Genomic DNA, 27065 nt, shown 5'->3' with positions numbered 1-27065 from the left:
ATGCAGTTCTTTGTACATAATTCTACATGTGTAAGTTCAACTTTCATGAGAAAGAGATTGCACTACAGCAATTGTATTGGTGAATAGAAAAATACTATTTCTTTTGTTTTTCTATAGTGAAAATACTTGTAATCAAAAATAAATATAAAGTGAGCACTGTACACTTTGTATTCTGTTTTATATATTTGAAATAAATATATTTGAAAATGTGGAAAACACCCCAAAATATTTAAATGGTATTCTATTATTAATAGAGTGATTAAACACACGATTAATTGTGAATCATTTTTAATCGCATGATTAATCACGATTAATGTTTTAATCACTTGACAGCCCTAATAAATTTCAATTGGTATTCTATTGTTTAATAGTGTGATTAATCCCAGTTAATTTTTGGAGTTAATTGTGTGAGTTAACTGCAATTAATCGACAGCCCTAACAATAATCTAATCATTCCATTCAGTTAACCACTATGAACCACATTCTATTCATGATGTTTGCACAAGACTCCCATTGGCATAAATAGGATTGCCACCATTAAAAAAAAATGTAGCTCCATGAATCAAAGCAGAATTCTTTATATCACATGAGAGATTACTTTTTTGGGTGTTGTATTGGACAGTTCAATTTTGTTGCAAATATTATCAGATTCTCAGCTGATGTAAATTGGCATCACTCCACTGATTTCAATGGAGTTAGATGAATACACATCAGTTGAGAGTCTGGCCATCTATCTAAGATTTTTCCCTAATTGAGGGCTAGATTCTGATAGCCTTACTCACCTTGAATACTACCTTATCCATGAATAGACTCATTGAACTTAATGGGACTATTCAAGAAGGAAATATTGAACATGAATTAGGATACCACAGGATAGCCCTACTGAATTATAAAGTGTTTTTCAATGGTTAAGCAAAGTGTGGTCTATATTCACCACATTCCCACTTAAGATTTCTGGGACCCCTCTACTAATAGGGAGTAGGGAAGAGGTTGTTGGGTTGTTTTGAAGAAAACCTATTAAGAAACAAGAAATCTAGGATGCACAATAGCCATATTTTATAATTCTGTTCAATAGAAGTATGCTTAAGAGATGTTGATTTCCCTTGGTCAATTTTAAACCATTTAATTAGCTATTTTCACTGTTTGGTGAAGTGTAACAGCCCGTGTGAATTTTCACACCTAACTAAACTTGATCTTTACAGGTCAGCTGTAAATTTCAATGATCTTATGAGTACATTGATGAGTTTAGAGCTTCTTCCATGGAGGATTATTAGTTGGTTTCCCAGCTGAGCAACAGACGTAATTGTATTAGCATGAACTATATTCTACACTGATTTACATCCCTTCTAAGCAACTTGGGTTCAATGAGATTGTATGGAACAAAAATATGTGCTAGTTTTTCAGTAGCATAAGTGAAATTTTATGAAGTCTTTTCTGCGGCCTACATAATTAAAGTGTCAGAACTCAGAGAAATTTTTGTTCCATTCACTATAAAATATAGCAGGTCAGGGAAAAATACTTACATTAGAGAAACATACAATACATATTACGGTGACCTGTCTAGATCTTCTTTAACTTTTTCCTCTTGAAACAATGGAACTTTCTGTAAGTGCTGAAATGATATTCTTAATAAATAATACACTAGTCTATCATAAGGTTAGTATTAATGTCTCTCTATTCAAACATGCTGAAACTGAATAGAACAGGTAACATATAACAGTCACATATCCATTGCTGAGTACAAGATAGCATCTCTAACATGAGCTGAAGATTTCTCACCATTTCAGATATTCATCTATTATTCAATCAGACACTCCATCGGTTTTTAATACATTGCTCTTCCATTATTTCTGCTTTTGAGGGTGTTAAACTAACACTTTCTTTTAAGAAAGGCATTGCCTCTTTCTTCAACAGAAATCCTGCAGTGTGTTTCCAATACATTTCTGATTGCAAGATGTAGTTGGATTTGGGGGCAATAGGCTCAGACTTCTGTTAGTTTAAAAAGGTTTCATTTTGAAATATGTATCTTAGGTATTGATCCTGTAGTTCACTGAGTGGAGGCAGCCTGCTGCACCCACATGGAGCCCTGCTGAAGTGAACAGGGCACTGCCCACATATATCAAATTGCAGGGTTGGAGCTTTCATCAACAATAAGGTACACACCTCAGGGAACTCATTCCTTAAATCCAGCTGTATCAAAGTGACATTTGAAGAAGGGAATCAAAGCAATGATGCTCCATCCAGGGGCATAAATCATAATTTGCTCTCATATATATTTTTATTGAAAACACACAGCAAAGATTACAGTCATAGAAAGTTGTGTAAATGAGACAATTCCATCAACTTTGCTTTTTTTTTTTTTTTTTTTTTTTTAGAAAAAGACTTCTTATATGAATACTAATTTTTCCTTAATGCCCTAACTGGGGGGGGGGGAAATAAATGGCATATGCCTTCAGCTTTTCTTTTTCTTCAGTTCTCTAGACAGAAGTTGAAATATTGCTTTATTCCGACTCAACATACAACAGCACTAGACTGATCGATTGTTCTATTTTGGAAACTCACTCTTGAGAATGGTGAACTGGAAATTCTGGGGCACATCTAATAACTTTAGCAATTACCTTGCTGTAAAAGGAGTATGTATTTGAATACATTTTGTGTATACCTTAGATTTTGTTAATAAATCAACCAGTCTTCCAGCATTGAACAGGGAAGGCTGTTTGGTAATTATTTACTATAGTTCATTAATTTTTTAAACAAATAATTTAAACAGACTGTATTTTAAAATAGTAGTTCATATGTCATTACTACTGTATTAGTGGTGTATCATGTGCTGTGGATACAGGAGAAAACGGAAAAGAAAATGTAAGAAAGCAAGTGCTTGGGATGCTGCAATCAGCAAATGTCAGCAATCAGCAATCTTTTCTAAAACCTTGATCCTCCAAATACATCTATTTGGTGAAGCCCATGTGCCCTTGCTCATTAAAGTCAAGACAAGTTTTTACAAATGCATGGACCCACCCATACCAAACCAGCTCCAGGAAAGGGGCTTTAAACGTTCACAAGCATAAGTCATGCTTAATTAAAATGACTGGAAAAACTGAATGTGGAAACAAATTAGGACAGCATGAACAAATATATGCTGAATATTGATCATCTTATATCTCCCTGACTGATCTCTGAACAAACCATACTAAAAATATATTTTAAACTTGTTCTTTTGGAGTGCTCATAATGCCTTCAAAGTATAACATTTTCAAAATACTGTGATTTTTGTGACAAAATAATGTGGTTGAAGTACCCATTGGCAGAAACACACACACGCTACCTTTTTCTTCTTCTTTTCCTTTCTCACTGAAAATCTAAACTACAAAAGCACAGGTCACAAGATAGGGCTGTGCAGTGGTTCTGAGCAACACCCGATCATTGCATCTCCTGCTCTTATGTCCTGATTTAACAAGATATTTAAGCACATGCTAATTTAAAGGTCATGGGTCATCCCACTGACTTCACTAAGACTTTTCATGTACTTAAAGGAAGCCACATGTTTAAGCATCTGGTTGAATCAGGGCTTTACAGCTGCTTCAGATTTTAGGTGGCTTGGAACCATACTTCAGAATTTAGACAGGAAAGATTGACTTTGTATGTGTGTTGATTTGGTTTAAAATTATGAATCTGGGACCAAGCTGCTGGTAGAATGGATGGCTAATTATGGGCCTGTATTATTGGAAGCTACTCAAGAAGAACTTGCTCACCAGAGAATGAATTCCTGGTGAACAGTTCCACACAGCTCTACTTTGAAACTAGAGTCTAAGAATGAATTTGGCCATTTTGAAAAATATGCATATCCCAAGCCTTCTAACAGCCAAACAGGACAGTTTTAAAACATACTGTATGTAACTGCAACTGAATGTGCAAGTCTGAAAAAGAAAAACAACAATACAACCCCCCCATCCCTCCAAAAAAAATACCCCCAAACCAAAAACGCTTTAGATGTATGCTTTATCCCTCCTGGAACTTTTCTTTCCCTTAAAAAAATATTTTGTTAAAAACCACTATGATATGGGGGTGATTGACTATTTGGTTTCTTCTAAGTAGATGCTTTTAAATTAATGCATATAAATAATTTGTATTTAATTTCCTTCCCTTCCTGTTTAGCAAAGCATTGAATGCAGAGATCCTTCATTTCCCCACCCCGAGTCTCCTCAAAGTCACTTGGTCAATGCCGAGACTCTGTGTGTTTCGCTTTTTAAGACAAATTTTGCCTCTCGTTCTGATTTTGCCATGGGATTCATGGGCAGAAAAGCTGTGTTTTCACTTGCACTGTTCTCTGATTCTGTGCTTGCCAGTTCATAGTCCTCTGACCTCCTTGCATCAGTCAGAATTCGAATCTGCTCCTGGACAGTTTCTAGCAATATTTTCACTTCCTGTTGTTCTGCTATAAGACAATTGCTGACTGGGGCACTGACATTGACAAGTTCAGCTGAATAGGAGTTTTTGCACCATTTGATGCCTGTTACTTCAGAAACATTTTGCATTTGCATGCAGGCTTCATCCAAGCCCACCGACGGGATGATGGGAACTGAGTTGGCCCTTGATGAGGAATATCCAACCAAGTCCTTCTGATCCACGTTATTAAAATATAGGGTGGTCTCTCGTGAAGGCAGTTGCATATTTATTGAAGTATTCTGAGGAGTTTTTAAACCAGTGGATGAATATCTAAAAACAATAATAAAAGAAATAATTAGCTTTTGCATTTTGTGTGAGACAGCCAGACATGAGAGGTCAATGGAAACATCTGCTGAAAAAGTATCTTCCTGAAGCAAGGAATAGTCACAAGCAGGGTGTTCTAGTGGATAGAGAACTTGACTGGAATTCAGCAGAGCTGCTTTCTATACCCAGCTCTGCCACTGACCTGCTTGGTGACCTTGGGCAAGTTACTTCCCTATCTGCCTGAGTTTCCCCAGGTATAAAATGAGGATAATCTTACTTACCTCTCTTTGTAAAGTGCTTTGACAGCTAAATATTATTATTTTTATTATTATTTCCTTATAATAAAATGTGTAGTTTTATTATTACATTCCTAATCTGGCAAGCAGATTCCCACCTTCCTCAAGCATCAATATTTTAAAACGTGGGTATTTTGGTATGAATTAGAATTTGGTAGTGTTCTGAAATGTGCAGAGAAATTAACTTCAATAAACGTGTTCTGAGTCCAATCCTACACTCTGTACCCAGGTGTTTTTATGATCTGCACTCCCATTGACATCAGTGAGAGTTGCAGGATCTCAGTACCTCTGAAAATCAGATCACTTATTCAAGCACCCAAGGTTCTAAAGTTGGGGTTTTCTTCGGTCATATATGGCACAAGGCTGGTGGGGTTCTGGGAAATAGTCCCGTTAAAAAAAGACATCCTAGATCCTCCATTAATTCAAATTTTGATGGAATTGCATTAAATTGCATCAATTTGCATTAATTTCACCAACATTTCCATTTTGTTTAGAAGTTGGATACAACTGTGCTGATGAAAACTGACTTTCAAGGTACTTCTACACTGCACAAACCTCATGGCAGTAAGCAGCATATGTACACTGCACACACCCCTGGCATGGGTATAAATAGCAATGTAGGGGGCGAGGTACTGCTTAGGCGAGTAAAGACACATCTGAACCTTATCCTATATATCTGTCTACACACCCAAGTAGTGCTGCTTTTAGTAGTGTAGTATCCTGCTGTCTCCCCGTTCCTGGAGCCTTTCCCCATCACTTCCCCCCTGCCAGAGCTGACAGGTACAAATGTAGCTACCCACCACAGCATGGACGCAGCTTGCTTTTTACTGTGGTATATAGCTATACATACCTTATATGATGCCACCAGGAGAGTGCAGTGTAAACATATCATCAGTTGCGGCAAATACTTGAAAAACATCACTGAAAATATGTGCATTCTGAATCACTTTGGAAACTTAGCGACATGTCAAAATTCAGCAGCTCCCTTTTTAATAGGAAAATTAATACAAATCTGCTTGTACAATAAGTTAATATTCCTATTAGCCATGGTTATCAGGGACTATGGGTTTGATTCTGATCTCAGTTACAGCATGGTAAATCAAGAGTAACTAAAGTGAAATCAGTGAAAGTGAGATCAGACTCAGGTCCCACATCTTTATTGAAAGTTCATTTTCATTTGTCACATTATCACATTACTATTTAACTAGACAAGATAAAGGCTAAATCTTACATGCTTTACACCAGAGCAAGGAAAGCAAGATTTGGCCCTAATGTAATTTAATCTTACTAGGTTTCTGAGTTTCCACTTCAAGGTCCAGATTCAGCTAGGTACTTGAGTAAAAAAGTTGCCATCTTGACTTGAAGAGGATTACTCCCTGTACTTAACTAACTCATGTCACTTGGGCTTACGTATATCATTTGGTAGGAGTAGATAGAGAACTAATAAAGAATAAGAACAGATTCCCTAAAGCACATGTTCACTAGTGTTCCATTGATTGTAGTCAACTTGATTATTGCACATTGATTGTTGTACATACAATTCAGCATATCAACCTTCGGCAAGTGTGATGTTCAGTGGACCTGCAATTCTACCCTTTCTCTACACTAATACCACATTGAATTGATTTAGCAATATTGCTTTCTGGTCTGTATCCCAAAGGTTCCTGCCCTACTCCCAGCAGCAGTGCATTCTGGGTGATTTTGAAAGGCCTTTGAGATACCCTGTGTATGCCCAGGGAATTATGGGAGAAAGGACCAAACTCTGATGCTGCTTGTAGAGATGTGATATCTCTTGTGTTTCACAGTGGAAGTATTAAAGAAAATTGCAAAACAATTTTTGGGCAAATGATGAACAAACACGTAAAAACAGAATGAAATTAGACATCTTCCAAGTCCATTTATCAAAATCACTCATAGGTCACATTTCAAAGAATCAATATTAAATATGGATCAAAGAAATACATCTGTAGAGAGGACATCTTAAATAAATAAATAAAATAAATAAATAAAAAAAACAGTGCAGACCTGTTGGCTTGTGCCCACTCTTGCTTCCTTTGCATTTGTTTATCATATAATTTTCAAATCACTATAGCCGGAGTGGTCTCATCAGTTGCATTATTCATTTGTATTGATAATTCAGCCCCTAAATATACTTTCTGGGCTGTACCCTGCAAATGAAGTGAGTGAATTCTTTTAATGAATTTCACATGTCTAGTGATGATATATTAGCATAAGCAAGTATGAACTCAGATATTGATATGAAAATGTTAAAATTTACCAAGTCCATAATATAGACTTAGGTCATGATATTTCTAACCCCAAAATGGCAAACATATTTAATGCTCAGCACATTCCCGTGAATCCTCCTTAAGTACAATCAGATGTCCTAATCCTGCACTGGGAATTGTGCATTTCCATCCTTGTGTCCATGTGGTTTTCAATCAAGGATCAAAGCTGGACTAAAGCATTCAATTTGTGGGTGAGCAGATGAAGGGAAACAGCAGGGAAATCAGATTTGAACAAGTGAGGCTCAACTTTCATTTGTGGGCTGGATCCTGCTCTTGAAACAGCAAACAGAATTTTACTGATTTAGTTGGGAGCAGAATTAGACCCAGAGCGATCACAGAAAATGGGGCAGTATTATAAAGATACAGAACAAATACATTTTAAACAACATTTCCTTAAAGAAAATAATTATTTTCTTCCTAAATAAACTCATTTTACATTTCCGTTTTTTGTGTTTCTGGAATGCAACTCCCTTCCTCTCCTCACCTCCTTTGCTTAAACAGAGACAAAAGAGGAAACTAATAAACATTTAAAATAAGTAATAATAATTACTTGTTTTATTTGTGTAATTCTTGGGGTGCTGAGTGAGAATAAAATTGAACAAAACATAGTATGCTACCCTCTCCAAATCCTGACACATTTTAAGATGGAGAAAATAAGTTGGGCAGAACTACATTTGAAATGGGTTATCTCAGCACAGTACAAGTAACTTTATAACAAACTAGCTCTAGATCTTCAAAGTACGGATTTGAGCCAAAACCCGGGGAGATGAAGGAGAATATTTCCATTGACTTTAGTGGTCTTTGGATTAGGCATTATAAATATGCACACACAAGGCATCATTTTTCTGTATTATACACACACACACACACACACACACACACACACACACACACAGAAATGATGCCTTGTGTGTGCATGTGTTTGTATTTATATATATATATATATATATATATATATATAAACACACATCAGGTTTGTGATATAATATATATAATAAACACACACACAAGCCTGATGTGTGTTTGTGTGCATGCATATTTACACACATACACAGCAGGACTCCCTACATCTCATAAAAGTTAATATCCTGAAAGGTAAACAGCTGTCCCCTAAATAACCTGCAGTCAAAATGCTGGCCACTTAATCAAAAATAAACAGTCACCCTCAGACCACAGTCAGTCTCTGGGGATATGAATGGCCTGGAGATGCTTTGTTTGTTTATGGATCTAATTTAGAACAGGTTTCTCTACTGTTTAATTAGCAGAGTGCACTAATTAATCAACCGATATTAACTCTGCTCAACAAACTCTAAACTGTCATGCCCAATTTCAAACGATGAAACTTGGCATTTCTTGAAAGCGGCAAACACTTTCCCTCAAGCAAGAAAAGACAAGAAAATTCAGAAGATGGAGTACGTTTGTGTAGCCCAGAATAAGTAATTATAAAAGCTCTCCTTTGCCAAAGATGAATGTGCAATTTCTGTCTAACCTGTAGTCAGAACTGCTGATGAATGAGCCCCGGAAGATGCAGAGCACATTGTAGGTTTGGCTATGCAATCAAAAGTTCAGATATTTATCTGGAAAAATTGTGCGAGGGGGAACTTAAACATTTTTTCAGAAATCGACTTCCTTGTGAGAGCTACAATCAATTGGATTGGAAATCTCAAGGGAATAGACATACTGTGAGATTTCTGGTATCTTTTTTGGGGGATCAGAAATGAGTCTCTGTCACTTTGTGTTTGGTCCAAGCTGAAACTCCAGAGAACAAGAGATTTTAAACAAAACAAAACAGTAAAAAAAATCAAAACACATCATGTGAAAATGTCGTTTTTAAAAATGTAAACCTTTTGTATGGTTTTGCTCAAAAAAAACAACCACCCCACTTTTTTCAACCAAACAGATTAACCCATCAGTAGACTGCACCATGCTTTGCACAGACCTGGTACGTTGTTTTTTGAAGACTTCATTTTAATAAAATCAGATTAACAAACGAAACAGTATAATAGAAAGGAAATCAAAGAATCACATCTATCATCACACCTAACACTGAACCATTATTGCAACTCCTTTTTAAGAATTCTCTTTTAAGAATTCTGGTATCACATTAGCCTTCAAGATTAAAATGTAAAACTGCTCTTCCCCTTCAAAAACAACAAATTTCAGCACATTCTTGGAATGACTTAAAAATTATTCCAATGACTGGGGTCAATGTGTTAACAGGGTTGAAATCCATATATATATAAACATACAAACACACACACAATTTCTGTATGTGAGAGTTTGTGCATGTGTATGCATTTCTGGAGCTAGGCCAGTTACTCAGCACTTTACAGGATTTCACCCTTTAAAATGTAAATCAGTACAGGCTGTGTCATAAATATAAAGGGAAGGGTAATCACCTTTCTATATACAGTGCTATAAAATCTCTTCTGGCCAGAAGCAACATCTTGTTACCTGTTAAGGGTTAAGAAGCTCAGCTAACCTGGCTGGCCCCTGACCCAAAGGACAAATAATGGAACAAGATACTTTCAAATCTTGGGGGCGGGAGAGCTTTTGTTTGTGCTCTTTGTTTACATGTTGGTTCTCTCTTGGGATTGAGGCCAGACAGAAATCCATCTTCTCCAACCCATCCTAATCCAAGTCTCCAATATTGCAACCAGTATAGGTAAACTAGGTAAGGCGGATTAGTTTATCTTTTGTTTTATGTGAATTTTCCTTGTGTTAAGAGGGAGGTTTATTTCTGTTTTCTGTAACTTTAAGGTTTTGCCCAGAGGGGGATCCTCTGTGTTTTGAATCTGAATACCCTGTATTTTCCATCCTGATTTTACAGAGGTGATTCTTTTACCTTTTCTTTAATTAAAATTCTTCTTTTAAGAACCTGATTGATTTTTCATTGTTTTTAAGATCCAAGGGTTTGGGTCTGTGTTCACTTGTACAAATTGGTGAGGATTATTATCAAGCCTTCCCCAGGAAACGGGGTGTAGGGCTTGGGGGATATTTTGGGGGAAGACGTCTCCAAGTGGTCTCTTTCCCTGTTCTTTGTTTAAAGCACTTGGTGATGGCAGTATACTGTTCAAGGACAAGGCAACATTTGTACCTTGGGAAAGTTTTTAACTTTTTTTAACTAAGCTGGTAAGAATAAATGTAGGGGGTCTTTCACGCAGGTCCCCACAGCTGTACCCTAGAGTTGAGAGTGGGGAAGGAACCCTTACAGGCTGGTACTAGCTGATTATACAATAAAAGGAATTATTAGGACTCACTCCTATGGTATCTGGGTTTCATGATAGAATTCAACACTTGAATCACACACATATATATATAGTAAACTGACTCTGCCTTAAATAATAAGTGTCACATACAGCAGTGCTAGTGAAAATCTGGTCTTTCTTACCTGGTCTCAGTCGTAAGACATGTGCCAGAGACCCCAGAGGCTGCAGAGCACCATTTAAAGGGGCGGGGGGGTTGGTTTGCCTCCCCACTGCTGATCCTCCTCTTCCTCTCTCAGGGCTACCTCCTCCTGTCCCCCAGCAGCCTGATTCCCTTGGTCCATAAGCTCCTACTCCCACTTCTTTCAAATTTGAGTGAGTGGTATTGGGACCAGGCTCACATGGTAGAGCACCACTCAGGTTTGGCTTGGCCATTCTTCTGTCATGACAGAGGGGCGGTCATGCCAAATTTGAGTGAGTTATGGTGTGACCCTTTGCTACTCAGACAAAAAGTGGTCGAGCTATGGCCCAAGTGGCCCCCTCAGCTCCATGGCCTGAAAGATACCCAAGGAGTTGTCCACTGACTCAAGAGATTTTAAGGCCAGAGCAGCCCTCTGTGATAATCTTTCCAGTCTGAATTCTCACATAAAACAGTCTATAGAAGTTCACCCACTAATTTTTGTGTCAAGGCCACTTACTTCTGGATGAATTAGACAACAGCATATATTTTAAAAAGACATCCAATCTTGATTAAAAGTTGCCAAGTGACAGAGAATCCATCACATCCCTAGCTAAGTTGCTCTAACAGAGAGTTGATCAATAAATGTCTTGCAAAGTTCTTTGGTTTTGTCAAATCAGCATTTTCTGACAAAAATGATTTGACAAAATCAAAAAGTTTAGCAACAACATATCAATTGCATCCACATTTTCAGTGAAAAATTATCAGAACATTTTTTTCACTGAGTTACTCCAGACTTACAACCATGTAAGGGAGATCAGAATCTGGCCCTACATTTGTACGGAATAGTGAGAATATGGTAGGAATTCATAAAGTGTCACAGGAAATTCACCTAATAACTGAAGAGGGTTAAGAAAGAGTGGTGGGCTTCAAAGGGGGACCTACAGTTTTATCTGTTTTGGTGCTTTAAGACTAGACTGTACCATACATTTTGGGCACAGGAAAGGAAGGAGGAGTAATAAAGAAATTATCTTTGGGATTACAAAGTTGAAAGGACACCTGCTTTGAAATAACGAGGAGGCCTTGTGGCACTGTAGAGACAAATTTATTTGGGCATAAGCTTTCGTGGGTTCCTGCCCATGAAAGCTTATGCCCAAATAAATTTGTTAGTCTCTAAGGTGCCACAACAACTCCTCGTTGTTTTTGCTGATACAGACTAACACGGCTACCACTCTGAAACCTGCCTTGAAATGAAGACTTTGTTTAATGCATTGCTAGATTATTTTTATCAAAATGCATTGACATTTCTTCCCTACACCACAGAGGACATAAGGATGTATTCTTATTAAGTTGGGCAACAAGAGACAGACTAGGAGTACTTGTGGCACCTTAGAGACTAACAAATTTATTTGAGCATAAGCTTTCGTGAGCTACAGCTCACTTAGTCGGATGCGTGTAGCTCACGAAAGCTTATGCTCAAATAAATTTGTTAGTCTCTAAGGTGCTACAAGTACTCCTTTTCTTGTTGCGAATACAGACTAACACGGCTGCTACTCTGAAAAGAGACAGACTGTCATTAGTACTATTTGTACCATTATTTGTAGTGCCTCAAACCAGAAAATCGATCGCCCTTTGGAGTCCATCAAACATTTATGCTTAGTCACAACTTTTGAATTTGTCCTTATGAGAATGGTCATTAAATGCTACTTTACTGGAATTTCAGTTGTTCATATGTACATCTGGGTGATTATGGATTTCCTTATTTCTTTCAGGTTGATAGCCCTCAGTAAAAGAAAAGCCTTTTGTTGCCTGAGGATGCCCAGAGATAGAGGTGACATGAACTCACAGGGATCAGAGTTGGTCAGATTCACCTGACTTTTTGTTTGAGGTATTGCATGGAGCAAATAAAATAATTAATACAGCGAGGTGGCTCTAAAGTTATTTAACTGGTGGAAGGCAGAGTAATTCATGTACTGTAACCTTTTAAAAATGGTACAGCCTTCTAAGACAATTACTTCTACTAGTGCACTTTTTTTTTTGGTCTCCTAGTTACTCTTGCCCTGCTAAGGATACGAATTTGTCTTAAATGAGGGCTGGATCTCCCAAAATCTAGTGATGCATTTTCATTAATTTGTAACAAAATTTGAATGCTCAGAGAGATTTATAATGAGATTGACGTGCTACTGACTCATATCAGAAATCTATTTATTTGAGGTGGGGACTGTGCATTGTGTGACCCTCTGCCCCCTTTTGCCTTTGCCCTGCTCTAAAAGCAGTTTCTGATTTAGCATGGTGTTGCTTTTCAAAGATGCTGCAGTGCAGCTCAACAGAAAAATGTCTGTTCTGAGTGTCTGGGGGGCTTTGTTCTCATCATGCAATAAACAACCTGTACTTAAATTGTCCTTTTAAGGCCACCATATCTTGAGAACCCCAGCACTATTTGAAATTAGACTGTGTGTTGTGTAAGCATCTGGATCTCTGTCAATATGAAAGCCTTAACTTTAAACCTATTTGTCTTTATTTACTTCAACAAGAAACTATTTAGCCCAGTGAAGGGGGGACACAACTTACTGCTCTACCTGCTAAACTGAACAGTGTGTTCATGGTTCAGAGTCACTGCTTATCTCCTGCAGACTATCCAAACAACCTCCTTCTGTCAATCTGTGCTTTTTGTGACTGCCCCAGTGATTTGCTCTGACAGTGGTATTTATATTCATGTGGTTGGGATTAAATCACCTCAAGAGAAGAGAAACCTTAGGTCTGGGACTTTGCTGTTCAGACCTTCAGTAACTGAACCTTCTGAACCTTGCACCATGGGATTTCAGAATCGTCTGCCTATAAAAAGATTTCATCCTGCTGTCATTTTCCAGTGCAAATTTTGGCTACTGTTTGGCTAAGACTATCTGTGTGACTGTGTCCATGAGTCTAGCTATGCTTATCCGGGAAGCTTTGTCCTAGCATTCTAGCATGTGCATGCACTTAAATGCTAGCGCTACTAAAGGCACATTGTTCATGTTTTGCTAATTTGGGGTGCGTTGTTATTTACTGACAACAGTCACCAAACAACAACTGGAAGAAAGACACTATTGGTACATGGCCTGAACCAAAGGCTACTGAGGTAAATTAATGCTCCCCATAGACTTTCTCAAACTCACATGCAGTACCCAACAGTAGTAAATGGAAAACAGTAAAGTATCAAAATACATAACAAAAACCTGCTAATGTCACCCACATATCTCAGTTTTTTTTATAGAAACATAGGAATTGCCAGATTAGATCAAACCTGAGTTCCATCTAGTTCAGTATCACGTCTCTGCAATGGACAGCACCAACTGCTTCAGAGAAGGTATAGGATTTCCTGCAGTAGACAGATGTGTGATAATCTTCCCCCAGGAAGATCTTATCCTCATAATCAGAGATTTGTTTATATCCTGGACCATGTGATTTCACATCCTTCCAAAGTTGTTAGCATTAACTATTATAAGTCTATATATCTGTGTTATCCATCTAACTATCCAGTCCCTTTTTTGAATCTTGCTAAATTCTTGGCCTCAGCAACACCTTATGGCAATGAATTCTATGGTCTAAATATGCATTGTTTGAAAAAAAAATCTCATATTTTTTAATCATTTTTGAAGTTGACACCTTTTAATTTCATTGAATGTCCCCTCATTTTTGAATAATGAGACAGGTAAAGCAGAATCTCCCAACCTACCTTCTCTAAACTATCATTATTTTACATACTTCTATTATGCCCCCATTTATTTGTCTTCTTTCTAAGGCAGGCAAGCACAGTCTTTTCAGTGTCTCTTCATATAAGACATTTTCTATACCCATAATCAATTTCATCATCTGTCTTTTGAACCTCTCTAATTCTGAAATATTATTTTGAGATGGGTTGACCAGTACAGTTAGCACATTCCAGAAGAGGCCCAACCATTGATTTATATATTATCTTTATAATAATTTCTGTATTATTCTCCACCCTGTTCCTTATGCATCCTAACATCATTCATGTTTGCTTTTTTGACTAGCAAGTAGCACACTGAGCTGTCCACAGTACCAATTTTATTACTTTGCATTTATCATCACTGTACTTTATCTGCCATTGTGTTGCCAATTCATCTAGCTTGGCTAATTCCTTCTGAAGTCCCTCAGTCATCTCTGAACTTGACTAACCTAAATAACTTTATGTCATCTGTAACTTTTGTTACCTCACTACTCATTCCCCTTTACAGGACTCTAATAAATATATAGAAGCTTCACTGGTATGGAACCTCAATGCACCCTGCTGTTAAACTTTTGTCATGATGAAAATTGACTATTTATTCCTACACTTTGCTTCCTGTTTTAGACCCCTTTTTTTTGAACCATGACAATACTATTCCCCATGACAACTTAATTTCTTTGGCAGACTGTGATGAGGAACCTTGTCAAACACTCTTTGAAAGCCCTGATAAATTATGGCAACTGATTCTCCTTAAATAATCCATACTTTAAAGAAGTACAATAAAACTGCCTCAAAATGGATATTGTATTTGTTAACCAATGAATCCCTTAAGTAATTTAAAGAGATTATTGTAATGACTTAGGTAAAAAATAAATTAAAATAATAAAACCCAAAGACAATTAAAATAAATCTGTTTGACTGTTCTCAATAGCCCTTAGTGATACAATTATCTGAATGTGGCTCAGAATAGGTTTCTCTACGATCTGCTGCGATAGTAAAGATTTGATACAGGTTTTTATTAGAGCAGTGGCTTGCCCAAGTGTCCATGTTTAAAATATCATCTTCACCTCCTGCTATGCAGTATACCATATGGCACTAAGATGGTAGCCTCCAACCCAAAGGTAAGTCCATGGTGCTACATATACATAATGCAGTCTGTCAAGTGTTCATGAATCCTTTGGGGGTGAAAAGCACTGTATAAAACATATATATATGTCATATATAACACCTGTGGTCTGTGTTATCCAGGAGATCAAAGCAGAATGGCACAACAGTTGCTTCTGACCTTCACAATTATAAACACATACACAAGCCCGTCTTGTCTCTTCAGTTTATTTTATTTATTTCAGATGTTGCACATAGTCAATTCAGAAATATTGGAGGCTGATTTTATTCTAACTTATGCCCATTTTATATCAGTATAACTCCATTGATTTCAGTGCAGTTAATCTTGATTTCTAATAGTTTATGTGAAATAAGTGCCAGACCCATTACAGACATTTCCTCCTCATTCAACAAGAATTTTATTTGTATACGATCTGGAGGCTCTTTTGGAAAACTGTGGAATATTTAAATATATGGGATTGGCTTTCAGAGGCGCTTAGCGGCTGCAACACCAACTGACTTCAAAGGAAGCTGCACTTCTGAAAGTCAAGGCTTAAGAGTAAGTGGCACTTGCATTCAATTGCTGTATCTTTTACTGAAGATGAGTTGAAAAAGAAAAATAACTCCACGACTTTTTTTGTGCATTTTAAAGGGCAAAGGCAACTGACAAGGTCATCTTATGTCTACCTCAAATGTATTTAAGGAAGCATATTTTGTAATTGTAAACAAAATGTGAGCTTTGCACTATTTGTTTTCCCATATTTGTCCAGTACTAATGGTGAAGACAATGCTGTGTACAACTCACTAGAATTGCAGATCATGATATCAGTAAATGAGAATAACAGTATCTGTAAAAGATGCCAAGCAGGCAATCACTTACACAGTCTGTGCTGATCATTTTTTCTTCAGTCTTTGAAGGGATTAAAATAATAAGCAGCCATCCAAATAAAAATATAATATCCTCAAAGACCAATATGTTGAAAATGTATTTTTGCTTTTAACATTATACATTGGATGCATAATTGTCTCAAAACTAGGAAGTACTAGCAAGATAAGGGATTTTTATTTATTTTATTTTGCAGCTGATAATACACTTGTTTGCTTCAGTTGTTTTTATTACATACCCTTGACAAGGCATTGTGTCCTGATCTGTGATCCTTGACTCTTCTAGCTGTTGATATGCTGGTCCTGTAATTCCATTGAACCTACCCCGAGGTAAGGGTGGAGTCCTCCGAAAGGCATTCTTGTGTAGCATTCTACTTCTTTGTCCTGGGCTGCAGCATGAAGAGAGACTTCTGGGGATAAGAACGAGAGTACGGTAAAAATTACCACAGCCCCAACATAAAAATGTATAAAGCAAAGATTACAGAATTAATAATACATGGACTGCGGTATTATAATTTTGCTGCGGTCATTTGTGATGTCAGCAGTAGTTCTCCATGGAAATATAATGCTGTAATTCTTACTTGGCTGTTTATTCCATGTTTAAATGTCAGTCTCTCCTGGAAGAATAGAAATAAATGATAGGTACACTGGGAATTCTCCTGTATTTGGTCAGATTCCTTCTATTCCCCATCATCATCATCATCCTTGTACTTAGGGTCAGATCAACAGCTGAGGATCTGGACCTTAAGTTTTAGGTACACCTACCACAGCTTTATCAACCTGCACTGTACATTTTTAGTAACAAACAGTTGTACTTTCTTTTTTATTGTGGTAAGGTTGCACAAAATTTGAGTAATTTTTAAATATGTTTTACCTATTTCAGAAAAGTGCCACCTTCTGAAAATTATTTTTATATTTTAAGGGAGCTAGGAATTGTTTCCATTTACTGCAGGAATCATAAGGGATCTGGAATCCACATGAAGTTATTTTATGTTAGAATTGAATTCAGTTGCTGCTAATGCAAAAGTAAGGAAACACACGATTAAGCCAGAATCATAACCTATTTCTAACATTAACTGGTTACAAAGGTGCATAGCATCACTGACTTGTTTGTTTTCCAGCTATTCTTCTTTTGCAGTATGTCATCTGTGCCTTTCTTTTATTATCTATTAGTCTGTGGCATAATCTTAATGATAAAGCATAGAGTCAAACATAGTAAAAATCTTAAATGAATCAAACAGTACCAAAGAATCTCTATTGGTAGAAATTCCATGCTTGAATAATAACAGTATAGCAATAGAAATGTACTACCAACCACCTGAACAGGATGGTGACGGTGATTGCGAAAGGCTCAAGGAGATTAGAGAGGCTACAGAAAACCCAATAATAATGGGGGATTTCAACTATCACAATATTGACTTGGTATATGTCACCTCAGGATGGGATGCAAAGATAAAATTTCTAGCATTAACAAATGCTTCTTGGAGCACCTAGTCTTGGAACCCACGAGCAACAATAATGTAATTAAATTTAACATCCTTGTAGAGGGGGAAATACCAAAGAAACCCACCACAGTAGCATTTAACTTCAAAAAGGCAAACTACACAAAAATGAGAAAGGTAATTAAATAGAAATTAAAATGAACAAAAGTGAAATGCTTGCAAGCTGCATGAAATTTTTTAAAAATCATAACTAAATATATATCCTAAATAAATAAATTAACTAAATAAACAAGAAGAAACAGCAGCAGCAGCAAGAAGACCAAAAATGCCACCATGGCTAAACAGATAAGTAAAAGAAGCAGTAAGAGGTAAAAAAGCATTCTTTAGGAATTGGAAAATTCTCCTGAGAAAAATAGAAAGGAGCAAAAACTCTGGCAAGTCAAGTATAAAAGTATAATTAGGCAGGCCAAAAAAAATTATGAAGACCAACTAATAAAAGGCACAAAAATTAACAGTATTTTTTTAAAAATACTTCAGAAGCAGGAATCCTGCAAACAATCAGTGGGGACACTGAACAATCAATGTGATAAAGGAGCACATAAGGAAGACAAGCCCACTGCAGAGAAGCTGTACGTGTTAATTGCATCAGTCTTTACTGCAGAGTATTGGAGGGAGATTCCCTCACCCAATCCATTTTTTTAGGTGACAAATCTAAGGAACTTTTGCAGATTGAGGTGTCATTAGAGGTGGTCTTGGAACAAATTGATAAATTAAATGGTCATAAGTCACTAAGATTAGATTGCATTCACTCAAGAGTTCTGAAGGAATATGAAATTGCAGAATTACTGACTTTGGTACATATCCTATCATTTTAGTTGGCCTCTCTATCAGATGTTTGGAGGATAGCTAACATAATGTCAATTTTTTAAAAAAAGCTCCAAAGACAATCCTCACAATTATAGACCAGTAAACCTAATGTCAGAACCAGACCATGAATACAATATGTTGGAGAAGACTAAACATGTTTTTTGTAAAGATAAATCATGCCTCACCAACCTATTAGCATTCTTTGATGGAATCAACAAGCATGTGTATATGAGTGATCTAGAAGATATAGTGTACTTGGATTTTCAGAAAGTCTTTGACAACATCCCTCACCAAAGGCTTTTAAGTAAAGGAAGCAGTCATGGAATAAGACGGAAGTCTCTCATGGATCAGTAACTGGTTAAAAGCTAGGAAACAAAGGGTAGGAATAAATGGTCAATTTTCACAGTGCAGAGAGGTAAACAGAGTGGTCCTCCAAGGATCTGTATTGGGACCTGTGCTGTTCAACATGTTCATAAATTATCTGAAAAAGGGGTAAAAAATGAGGTGGCAAATTATTATTTACTTACAATAAAAAAGTTACTCAACTTAGTTAAGTCCAAAGATGTCTGCAAAAGTTATAAAGGAATCTCAGAAAAGTTAGTGACTGGGCAAGAAAATGGCACATGAAATTCAGTGTTGATAAATGCAAACAATGCACATTGGCAAACATAATACCTGCTATACATGCACAGTGATGGAGTCTAAACCAGCTGTCCACAACTCAAGAAAGAGATCTTGAAGTCATTGTGGATAGTTCCCTGAAAACAGCTGCTCAATGTGTAATAGCAGTTAAAAGATCTAATAGAATATTGGCAACCATTAGAAAAGGGGTAAAAAATAAGTCAGGAAATATCATAATGCCACTATATAAATCAATGATAAGCCCACACCTTGAATACTGCATGCAGTCACCCATCTCAAAAAAAGTATACAAGAATTGGAAACGGTACAGAGAAAGGCAACAAAAATGATTAGGGGTATGGAACAGCTTCCATAGGAGGAGAGATTAAAAAGACTGGGACTGTTCATCTTAGAAAAGAGACTAAAGGGGGATAGGATAGAGATGGAGAAAGTGCATAAGAAAGTGTGATTCATTCCCTTCCCATAACACAAATGTGACACTCTGCACACCATAGTCACTATAGTGCTATGATTATGATATGGTTATGATATAATTATAATGCATCTTGTACAAAGTATGCCTTGTAAGATATAATTTTAAAAGTCTTAATCTGTTGAACATTAATATCTTGTTAATCTTCTATGCTATCATTGTATAGGAAGTTATGAAGTTTTGCTATATATGTGCCACTGAAACATGTTGTGAGGTTGGGAACACCCACAAGCAGCCTTTCAGGTACAATACTAAAAAGACCAAACAATGTTGATGGCTCATTGAGGAGAATACAAAACACTCACAAGGATTACCCCAGGAACTGTGTGCAATGGAAATCTCTCAGAGATAGCATGTACCCAATGGAGACTGTTTGATTCATGTCACAGCAAAAGATTTTCCAGCAAGCTGGAAGAAGATATAAAAGGAGAAGTGACATCATCAGTTGGCCTTACTCCCCCTACAACACCTGAGAAACAAAGACTGAATTGGGGGAAGAGGGGTACCAGGCAAGACAGAAGAATTCCTGCCTGTGTATGCAAAAGCAGTAACCTGCTTATAATAGCTAACAGGCTGAGGCACTGCTTGATTCAAATCTAGTTTATAAAGCACAGATTGTGTTTTTGTTTATTTCTTAGGTAATCTGCTTTGATCTGTAGGCTCACTACTTATAATCACTTAAAATCTATCTTTCTGTAGTGTGTTTTGCTAGAATTGGGGAATCTGCTCAGGAACAAAAACTGGTGCACTGTCTTCTCCACTTTGAGGGATGGGCGGACTCAGTAATAAACTTATATTGGTCAGGCTTTTTACCATGGCAAGACAGTACACTCTGGGTCCTAGGCTGTGGAGGAGCCTTCATGTGACTGCAGCTGGGTGTGTCCCTGCCTCCATAAAGTTTTGTGTGAGTGCAGGACTGGCAGCGGTCTGCAGCTTATCAAGGCAAAACAGTGTTAGAGGGATCCCAGTCTTCTGAGACAGAGGGCTCAGTGATACCCCAGTTCCAGGTTGCACCCATGGAGGGGCCATCACAGGAAGAACCAGGGGACACCCAATGAAATTAATAGGCAGCAGGTTTAAAACAAACAGAAGGAAGTACTACTTCACACAATGCACAGTCAACCTGTGGAACCTTATTATCCAGGAATATTGCGAAGGCCAAAATTATAACTGGTTTTGAAAAAGAATTACATAAATTCATGGAGAATAGGTCCATCAATGGCTATTAGCCAAGATGGTCAGAAATGCAAACCCCTTGTTCCAGGTGTCCCTAATCCTCTGACAGTCAGAAGCTGGGACTGGATAACAGGGCCGTTCATTCCCTCTCAAGTATCTGGCACCGGCCACGGTTGGAAGACCGAATACTGGGCTAGATGGATCATTGATCTGACCCAGTATGGTTATTCTTGTGTTCTTATACTTTAATATAGTTTTTGTGTGTTCATATATTTGTAAAAAGGGTTACCTTTGACTAAACCCAGTCTCTTTTGCAATCCAGTCAACTGTTGATGTGTTTGTTCTTCCTTTCACAGTACTTGCATTAAAAGTGAGCTTCATTTTGTACAAAAAGTGGTCTTTATTTGTTGCTAGGGCACTTCCTGCCTAAGCAGTTCCCACCTGGACTAAGTATCTTGGACAGACTCCCCATATGCTCTACCACCAAATCAACTTTTTCTCCCTAAAATAAAACTTTCTCCTAAAGTCATCTGTCTTATTTTCTCTTGAAGAACTCTGTCCCCGTTCTTCACAAATATCTTATATTGTTCTCCATCCCAGACTCTGCCACAGTTTTAACTTTTTAATTCGAAAGATCAATAAATTGTTGTGATAGTGTGGGGGTTTTCAATGACCTCTTTAAATGTATTTTTCCTCAGCTGTTTAGAACTCTAGAGAAACATTTTTTTAAAAGAGTGTTGTGTGGATTGAAGTACTATACTTTTGATTCTAAAGACTGGTTAGCTCTTGAAATATATTCTCTGAGAAATGAGTTTTATGATCTCAGCCTCCTTCTTTGTGAAAATTTATTCACCTTACAACACCATAAAACAATCAACAATTTGTGCTTGGATTCAGAGGAGGGAGTCTGAAAAGGTGCAGCTGACTGAATAATACACCGTGGACTGAAACCTCTACTTTTACTGCCTGTGGAATATCCAGAAGCATATTACTTTGTCCACAAATTTGTTATTCTTTTTTTAGCTCTTTGTGGAATATTTTATTCTCCAAACTGATCTCAGATATTTGAAATGGAGGCTGTCTCACTTAGTAGTGAGGGATCTCATAAGTTACATAGTATTTTTTCTCTTCTCTGACTGAGTGAGAATGCAGGATTTTCCATGTGAAGACCTACATATGAAAATTAACATTTTGTTTCTGGGAATGTTTTCAAATGTGCATGTGAAATTTTCTTTCCTAGAACATTTTTGCTAGTAAAAGTTGATTGATCAAGTCTTTATGGGATGTACACAAAAAATGAATGTGAACACAGGAAAAGCAAATTCATTAACAAATTCCATCAAATATTTGCAGAAAATTATTTACATTAGCTGCCCAATTGTTGCTGTAGGTCAGGCTAGAAGTTGCAGACTTATGTGTACATCACTTGATTTCTTTAGGTACTGACAACAGTTCAGTGACAACTTGCTAAGAGTCCTAAAAACACCTCCACCAATATAATACATTTTGCACATCCATAAAGCTTAAACTCTACTGAATTATAGGTCAAAACTCTTTTTCGTCAATAGTGCTAATGGTAAGTCTCCTAACATAGCCATGAGAAGCTTTTATTGTGCGAACACAGACAACTATAAATATACAAAAACATGTGCACAAACACATTTGCACAGAAATCTGCTAGAGAGCAAATAATAAATCAGAACTATGTCTTTTGTCTTTCCCTCAAAAAGGAGGGAATCAAACTATTTTAGTATCTGGACTGAATGTATGTAGCTAGATAGAATATTCCATCTGGTCCAAAATACATCAGGAAACTTTTCTAAGACTCTATCTCCTGCTATCTTTCTCCTATAAAGTGCTCTGCTCCCTCATACAGTCAGGTTTCAGAGTAGCAGCCGTGTTAGTCCGTATTCGCAAAAAGAAAAGGAGTACCCGTGGCACCTTAGAGACTAACAAATTTATTAGAGCATAAGCTTTCGTGAGCTACAGCTCACTTCATCGGATGCATTTGGTGGAAAAAGCAGAGGAGAGATTTATATACACACACAGAGAGAACATGAAACAATGGGTTTATCATACACACTGTAAGGAGATTTCAGAGTAGCAGCCGTGTTAGTCTGTATTCGCAAAAAGAAAAGGAGTACTTGTGGCACCTTAGAGACTAACAAATTTATTAGAGCATAAGCTTTCGTGAGCTACAGCTCACTTCATCGGATGCATTTGGTGGAAAAAACAGAGGAGAGATTTATATACACACACACAGAGAACATGAAACAATGGGTTTATCATACACACTGTAAGGAGAGTGATCACTTAAGATAAGCCATCACCAACAGCAGGGGGGGGAAGGAGGAAAACCTTTCATGGTGACAAGCAGGTAGGCTAATTCCAGCAGTTAACAAGAATATCAGAGGAACAGTGGGGGGTGGGGTGGGAGGGAGAAATACCATGGGGAAATAGGTTTCAGAGTAGCAGCCGTGTTAGTCTGTATTCGCAAAAAGAAAAGGAGTACTTGTGGCACCTTAGAGACTAACAAATTTATTAGAGCATAAGCTTTCGTGAGCTACTGCTCACTTCATCGGATGCATTTGGTGGAAAAAACAGAGGAGAGATTTATATACACACACACAGAGAACATGAAACAATGGGTTTATCATACACACTGTAAGGAGAGTGATCACTTAAGATAAGCCATCACCAGCAGCAGGGGGGGAAAGGAGGAAAACCTTTCATGGTGACAAGCAAGGTAGGCTAATTCCAGCAGTTAACAAGAATATCAGAGGAACAGTGGGGGGGGGGGTGGGAGGGAGAAATACCATGGGGAAATAGTTTTACTTTGTGTAATGACTCATCCATTCCCAGTCTCTATTCAAGCCTAAGTTAATTGTATCCAGTTTGCAAATTAATTCCAATTCAGCAGTCTCTCGTTGGAGTCTGTTTTTGAAGCTTTTTTGTTGAAGTATAGCCACTCTTAGGTCTGTGATCAAGTGACCAGAGAGATTGAAGTGTTCTCCAACTGGTTTTTGAATGTTATAATTCTTGACGTCTGATTTGTGTCCATTCATTCTTTTACGTAGAGACTGTCCAGTTTGGCCAATGTACATGGCAGAGGGGCATTGCTGGCACATGATGGCATATATCACATTGGTAGATGCGCAGGTGAAGGAGCCTCTGATAGTGTGGCTGATGTGATTAGGCCCTATGATGGTATCCCCTGAATAGATATGTGGACAGAGTTGGCAACGGGCTTTGTTGCAAGGATAGGTTCCTGGGTTAGTGGTTCTGTTGTGTGGTGTGTGGTTGCTGGTGAGTATTTGCTTCAGATTGGGGGGCTGTCTGTAAGCAAGGACTGGTCTGTCTCCCAAGATCTGTGAGAGTGATGGGTCGTCCTTCAGGATAGGTTGTAGATCCTTGATGATGCGTTGGAGAGGTTTTAGTTGGGGGCTGAAGGTGATGGCTAGTGGCGTTCTGTTGTTTTCTTTGTTGGGCCTGTCCTGTAGTAGGTGACTTCTGGGTACTCTTCTGGCTCTGTCAATCTGTTTCTTCACTTCAGCAGGTGGGTATTGTAGTTGTAGGAATGCATGATAGAGATCTTGTAGGTGTTTGTCTCTGTCTGAGGGGTTGGAGCAAATGCGGTTATATCGTAGCGCTTGGCTGTAGACAATGGATCGAGTGGTATGATCTGGATGAAAGCTAGAGGCATGTAGGTAGGAATAGCGGTCAGTAGGTTTCCGATATAGGGTGGTGTTTATGTGACCATCGCTTATTAGCACCGTAGTGTCCAGGAAGTGGATCTCTTGTGTGGACTGGTCCAGGCTGAGATTGATGGTGGGATGGAAATTGTTGAAATCATGGTGGAATTCCTCAAGAGCTTCTTTTCCATGGGTCCAGATGATGAAGATGTCATCAATGTAGTGCAAATAGAGTAGGGGCATTAGGGGACAAGAGCTGAGGAAGCCTTGTTCTAAGTCAGCCATAAAAATGTTGGCATACTGTGGGGCCATGCGGGTACCCATCGCAGTGCCGCTGATTTGAAGGTATACATTGTCACCAAATGTGAAATAGTTATGTGTCAGGACAAAGTCACAAAGTTCTGCCACCAGGTTAGCCGTGACAGTATCGGGGATACTGTTCCTGACGGCTTGTAGTCCATCTTTGTGTGGAATGTTGGTGTAGAGGGCTTCTACATCCATAGTGGCTAGGATGGTGTTTTTAGGAAGATCACCAATGGACTGTAGTTTCCTCAGGAAGTCAGTGGTGTCTCGAAGATAGCTGGGAGTGCTGGTAATACAGTCAGATTTCTTTAGGCACTGTTCCTATTTATAAAGGTTATATCATCCAATCAGAGGGGGGCAAACATGCTTAGGGGATGTAGGTGAACAATAAAAAGACTGACTGCAAAATATTCAAAGATGCACCTAATATGTCAGTAAACAAAAACTGTTAGTCAATTATGATTAATAAATAAATCCATATAAATAATGCCTGGGTTATGAACAATTCACAAGTCAGAAAGAGATACAGCCCTGATCAATGAATGTCTTAGAAGAAATAGTTTAACCATCTCTAACCTTAATGATGAATTACCAATGCATTTTTGCAAGTTGTTTTGTGTGGAATTTTTCTTCAGGTTAAACAACTAAATAGAACCAAACCCTACTCAGCAGGTAGCATATTGCCTTCTCTATACACATGCCCAGCTCCCAGAAGGTTACACTTGTGTGTAAGATGGAAAATGCACTGCATTGAATTTACAATAATTCTGGGAACCATCTTGCTCTTTTTTTTTAGCTTGTTACCAAACAAAACTGATTATACATCTCATTATGGATGAGCACATTCAGAAGTACCTTTGTTTACTGAAACATGGAAAGCATTAACAGGAAGGACACAATTGAAGTGAGAAAACTTGAGATAAAAATCAAAGGGTACTTTATTGCAATAGGCAGTTAAGCATCTCAAAAGTGATTCAGGCATAAACTGCCAACTATTTATCTGGTATACTGGCTCAGATGCAGCAAAATTAATCTCAGGTTTCAGAGTAGCAGTCGTGTTAGTCTGTATTCGCAAAAAGAAAAGGACTACTTGTGGCACCTTAGAGACTAACAAATTTATTTGAGCATAAGCTTTCGTGAGCTACAGCTCACTTCATGGGATGCATTCAGTGGAAAATACAGTGGGGAGATTTATATATACACACAGAGAACATGAAACAATGGGTTTTATCAAACACACTGTAAGGAGAGTGATCACTTAAGATGAGCTATTACAAGCATGTGGGGTGGGGGGAAGGAAGAAAACCTTTTATGGTGATAATCAAGGTGGGCCATTTTCAGCAGTTGACAACAACGTCTGAGGAACAGTGTGGGTGTGGGGGGATAACAGAACCACACAACAGAACCACCCAGGAACCTATCCTTGCAACAAAGCCCGTTGCCAACTGTGTCCACATAACTATTCAGGGGACACCATCATCAGGCCTAATCACATCAGCCACACTGTCAGAGGCTCATTCACCTGCGCATCTACCAATGTGATATATGCCATCATGTGCCAGCAATGCCCCTCTGCCATGTACATTGGTCAAACTGGACAGTCTCTACGTAAAAGAATAAATGGACACAAATCAGACGTCAAGAATTATTACATTCAAAAACCAGTCGGAGAACACTTCAATCTCTCTGGTCACTCGATTACAACCTGAGAGTGGCTATTCTTCAACAAAAAAAACTTCAAAAACAGACTCCAATGAGAGACTGCTGAATTGGAATTAATTTGCGAACTCGATCCAATTAATTTAGGCTTGAATAGAGACTGGGAGTGGATGGGTCATTACACAAAGTAAAACTATTTCCCCATGTTATTTCCCCCCACCCCCCATTGTTCCTTAGACGTTCTTGTCAACTACTGGAAATGGCCCACCTTGATTATCACCACAAAAGGTTTTCTTTCTCCCCCCCGCCCCCACCATCTGCTGGTAATAGCGCATCTTAAGTGATCACTCTCCTTACAGTGTATATGATAAAACCCATTGTTTCATGTTCTCTATGTGTGTATATAAATCTCCCC

The 27065-nt window shown here is 37.9% G+C and overlaps 1 protein-coding gene across 2 annotated transcripts in view; it reads right to left on the bottom strand.

Annotated features, from left to right (window-relative positions):
- Positions 1-224: 224 nt before the first annotated feature.
- Positions 225-27065, bottom strand: part of NRG3 (neuregulin 3) — an 896691-nt gene continuing 869850 nt past the window's right edge. The window contains exons 8-10 of one of the 2 annotated variants that reach the window (XR_005294219.2): positions 16637-16807; positions 7032-7174; positions 4592-4716 (exon numbers count right to left, since the gene is read on the bottom strand). Coding sequence is in view for 1 of the 2 variants with exons in the window: in XM_038411630.2 (XP_038267558.1) it covers positions 4209-4716; positions 16637-16807 (679 nt within the window). In the remaining variant the exon portion in view is untranslated. Of the gene's footprint in view, positions 4717-7031; positions 7175-16636; positions 16808-27065 lie in introns of both variants that reach the window. The other variant, XM_038411630.2, reaches the window with a different exon arrangement.

The sequence above is a fragment of the Dermochelys coriacea genome, chromosome 7 (assembly GCF_009764565.3).
Source record: "Dermochelys coriacea isolate rDerCor1 chromosome 7, rDerCor1.pri.v4, whole genome shotgun sequence".
Classification (NCBI taxonomy): domain Eukaryota; kingdom Metazoa; phylum Chordata; order Testudines; family Dermochelyidae; genus Dermochelys; species Dermochelys coriacea.
The sequence above is the reverse complement of the archived record's forward strand: the minus strand, read 5'-3'. Positions and strand labels throughout refer to the sequence as shown.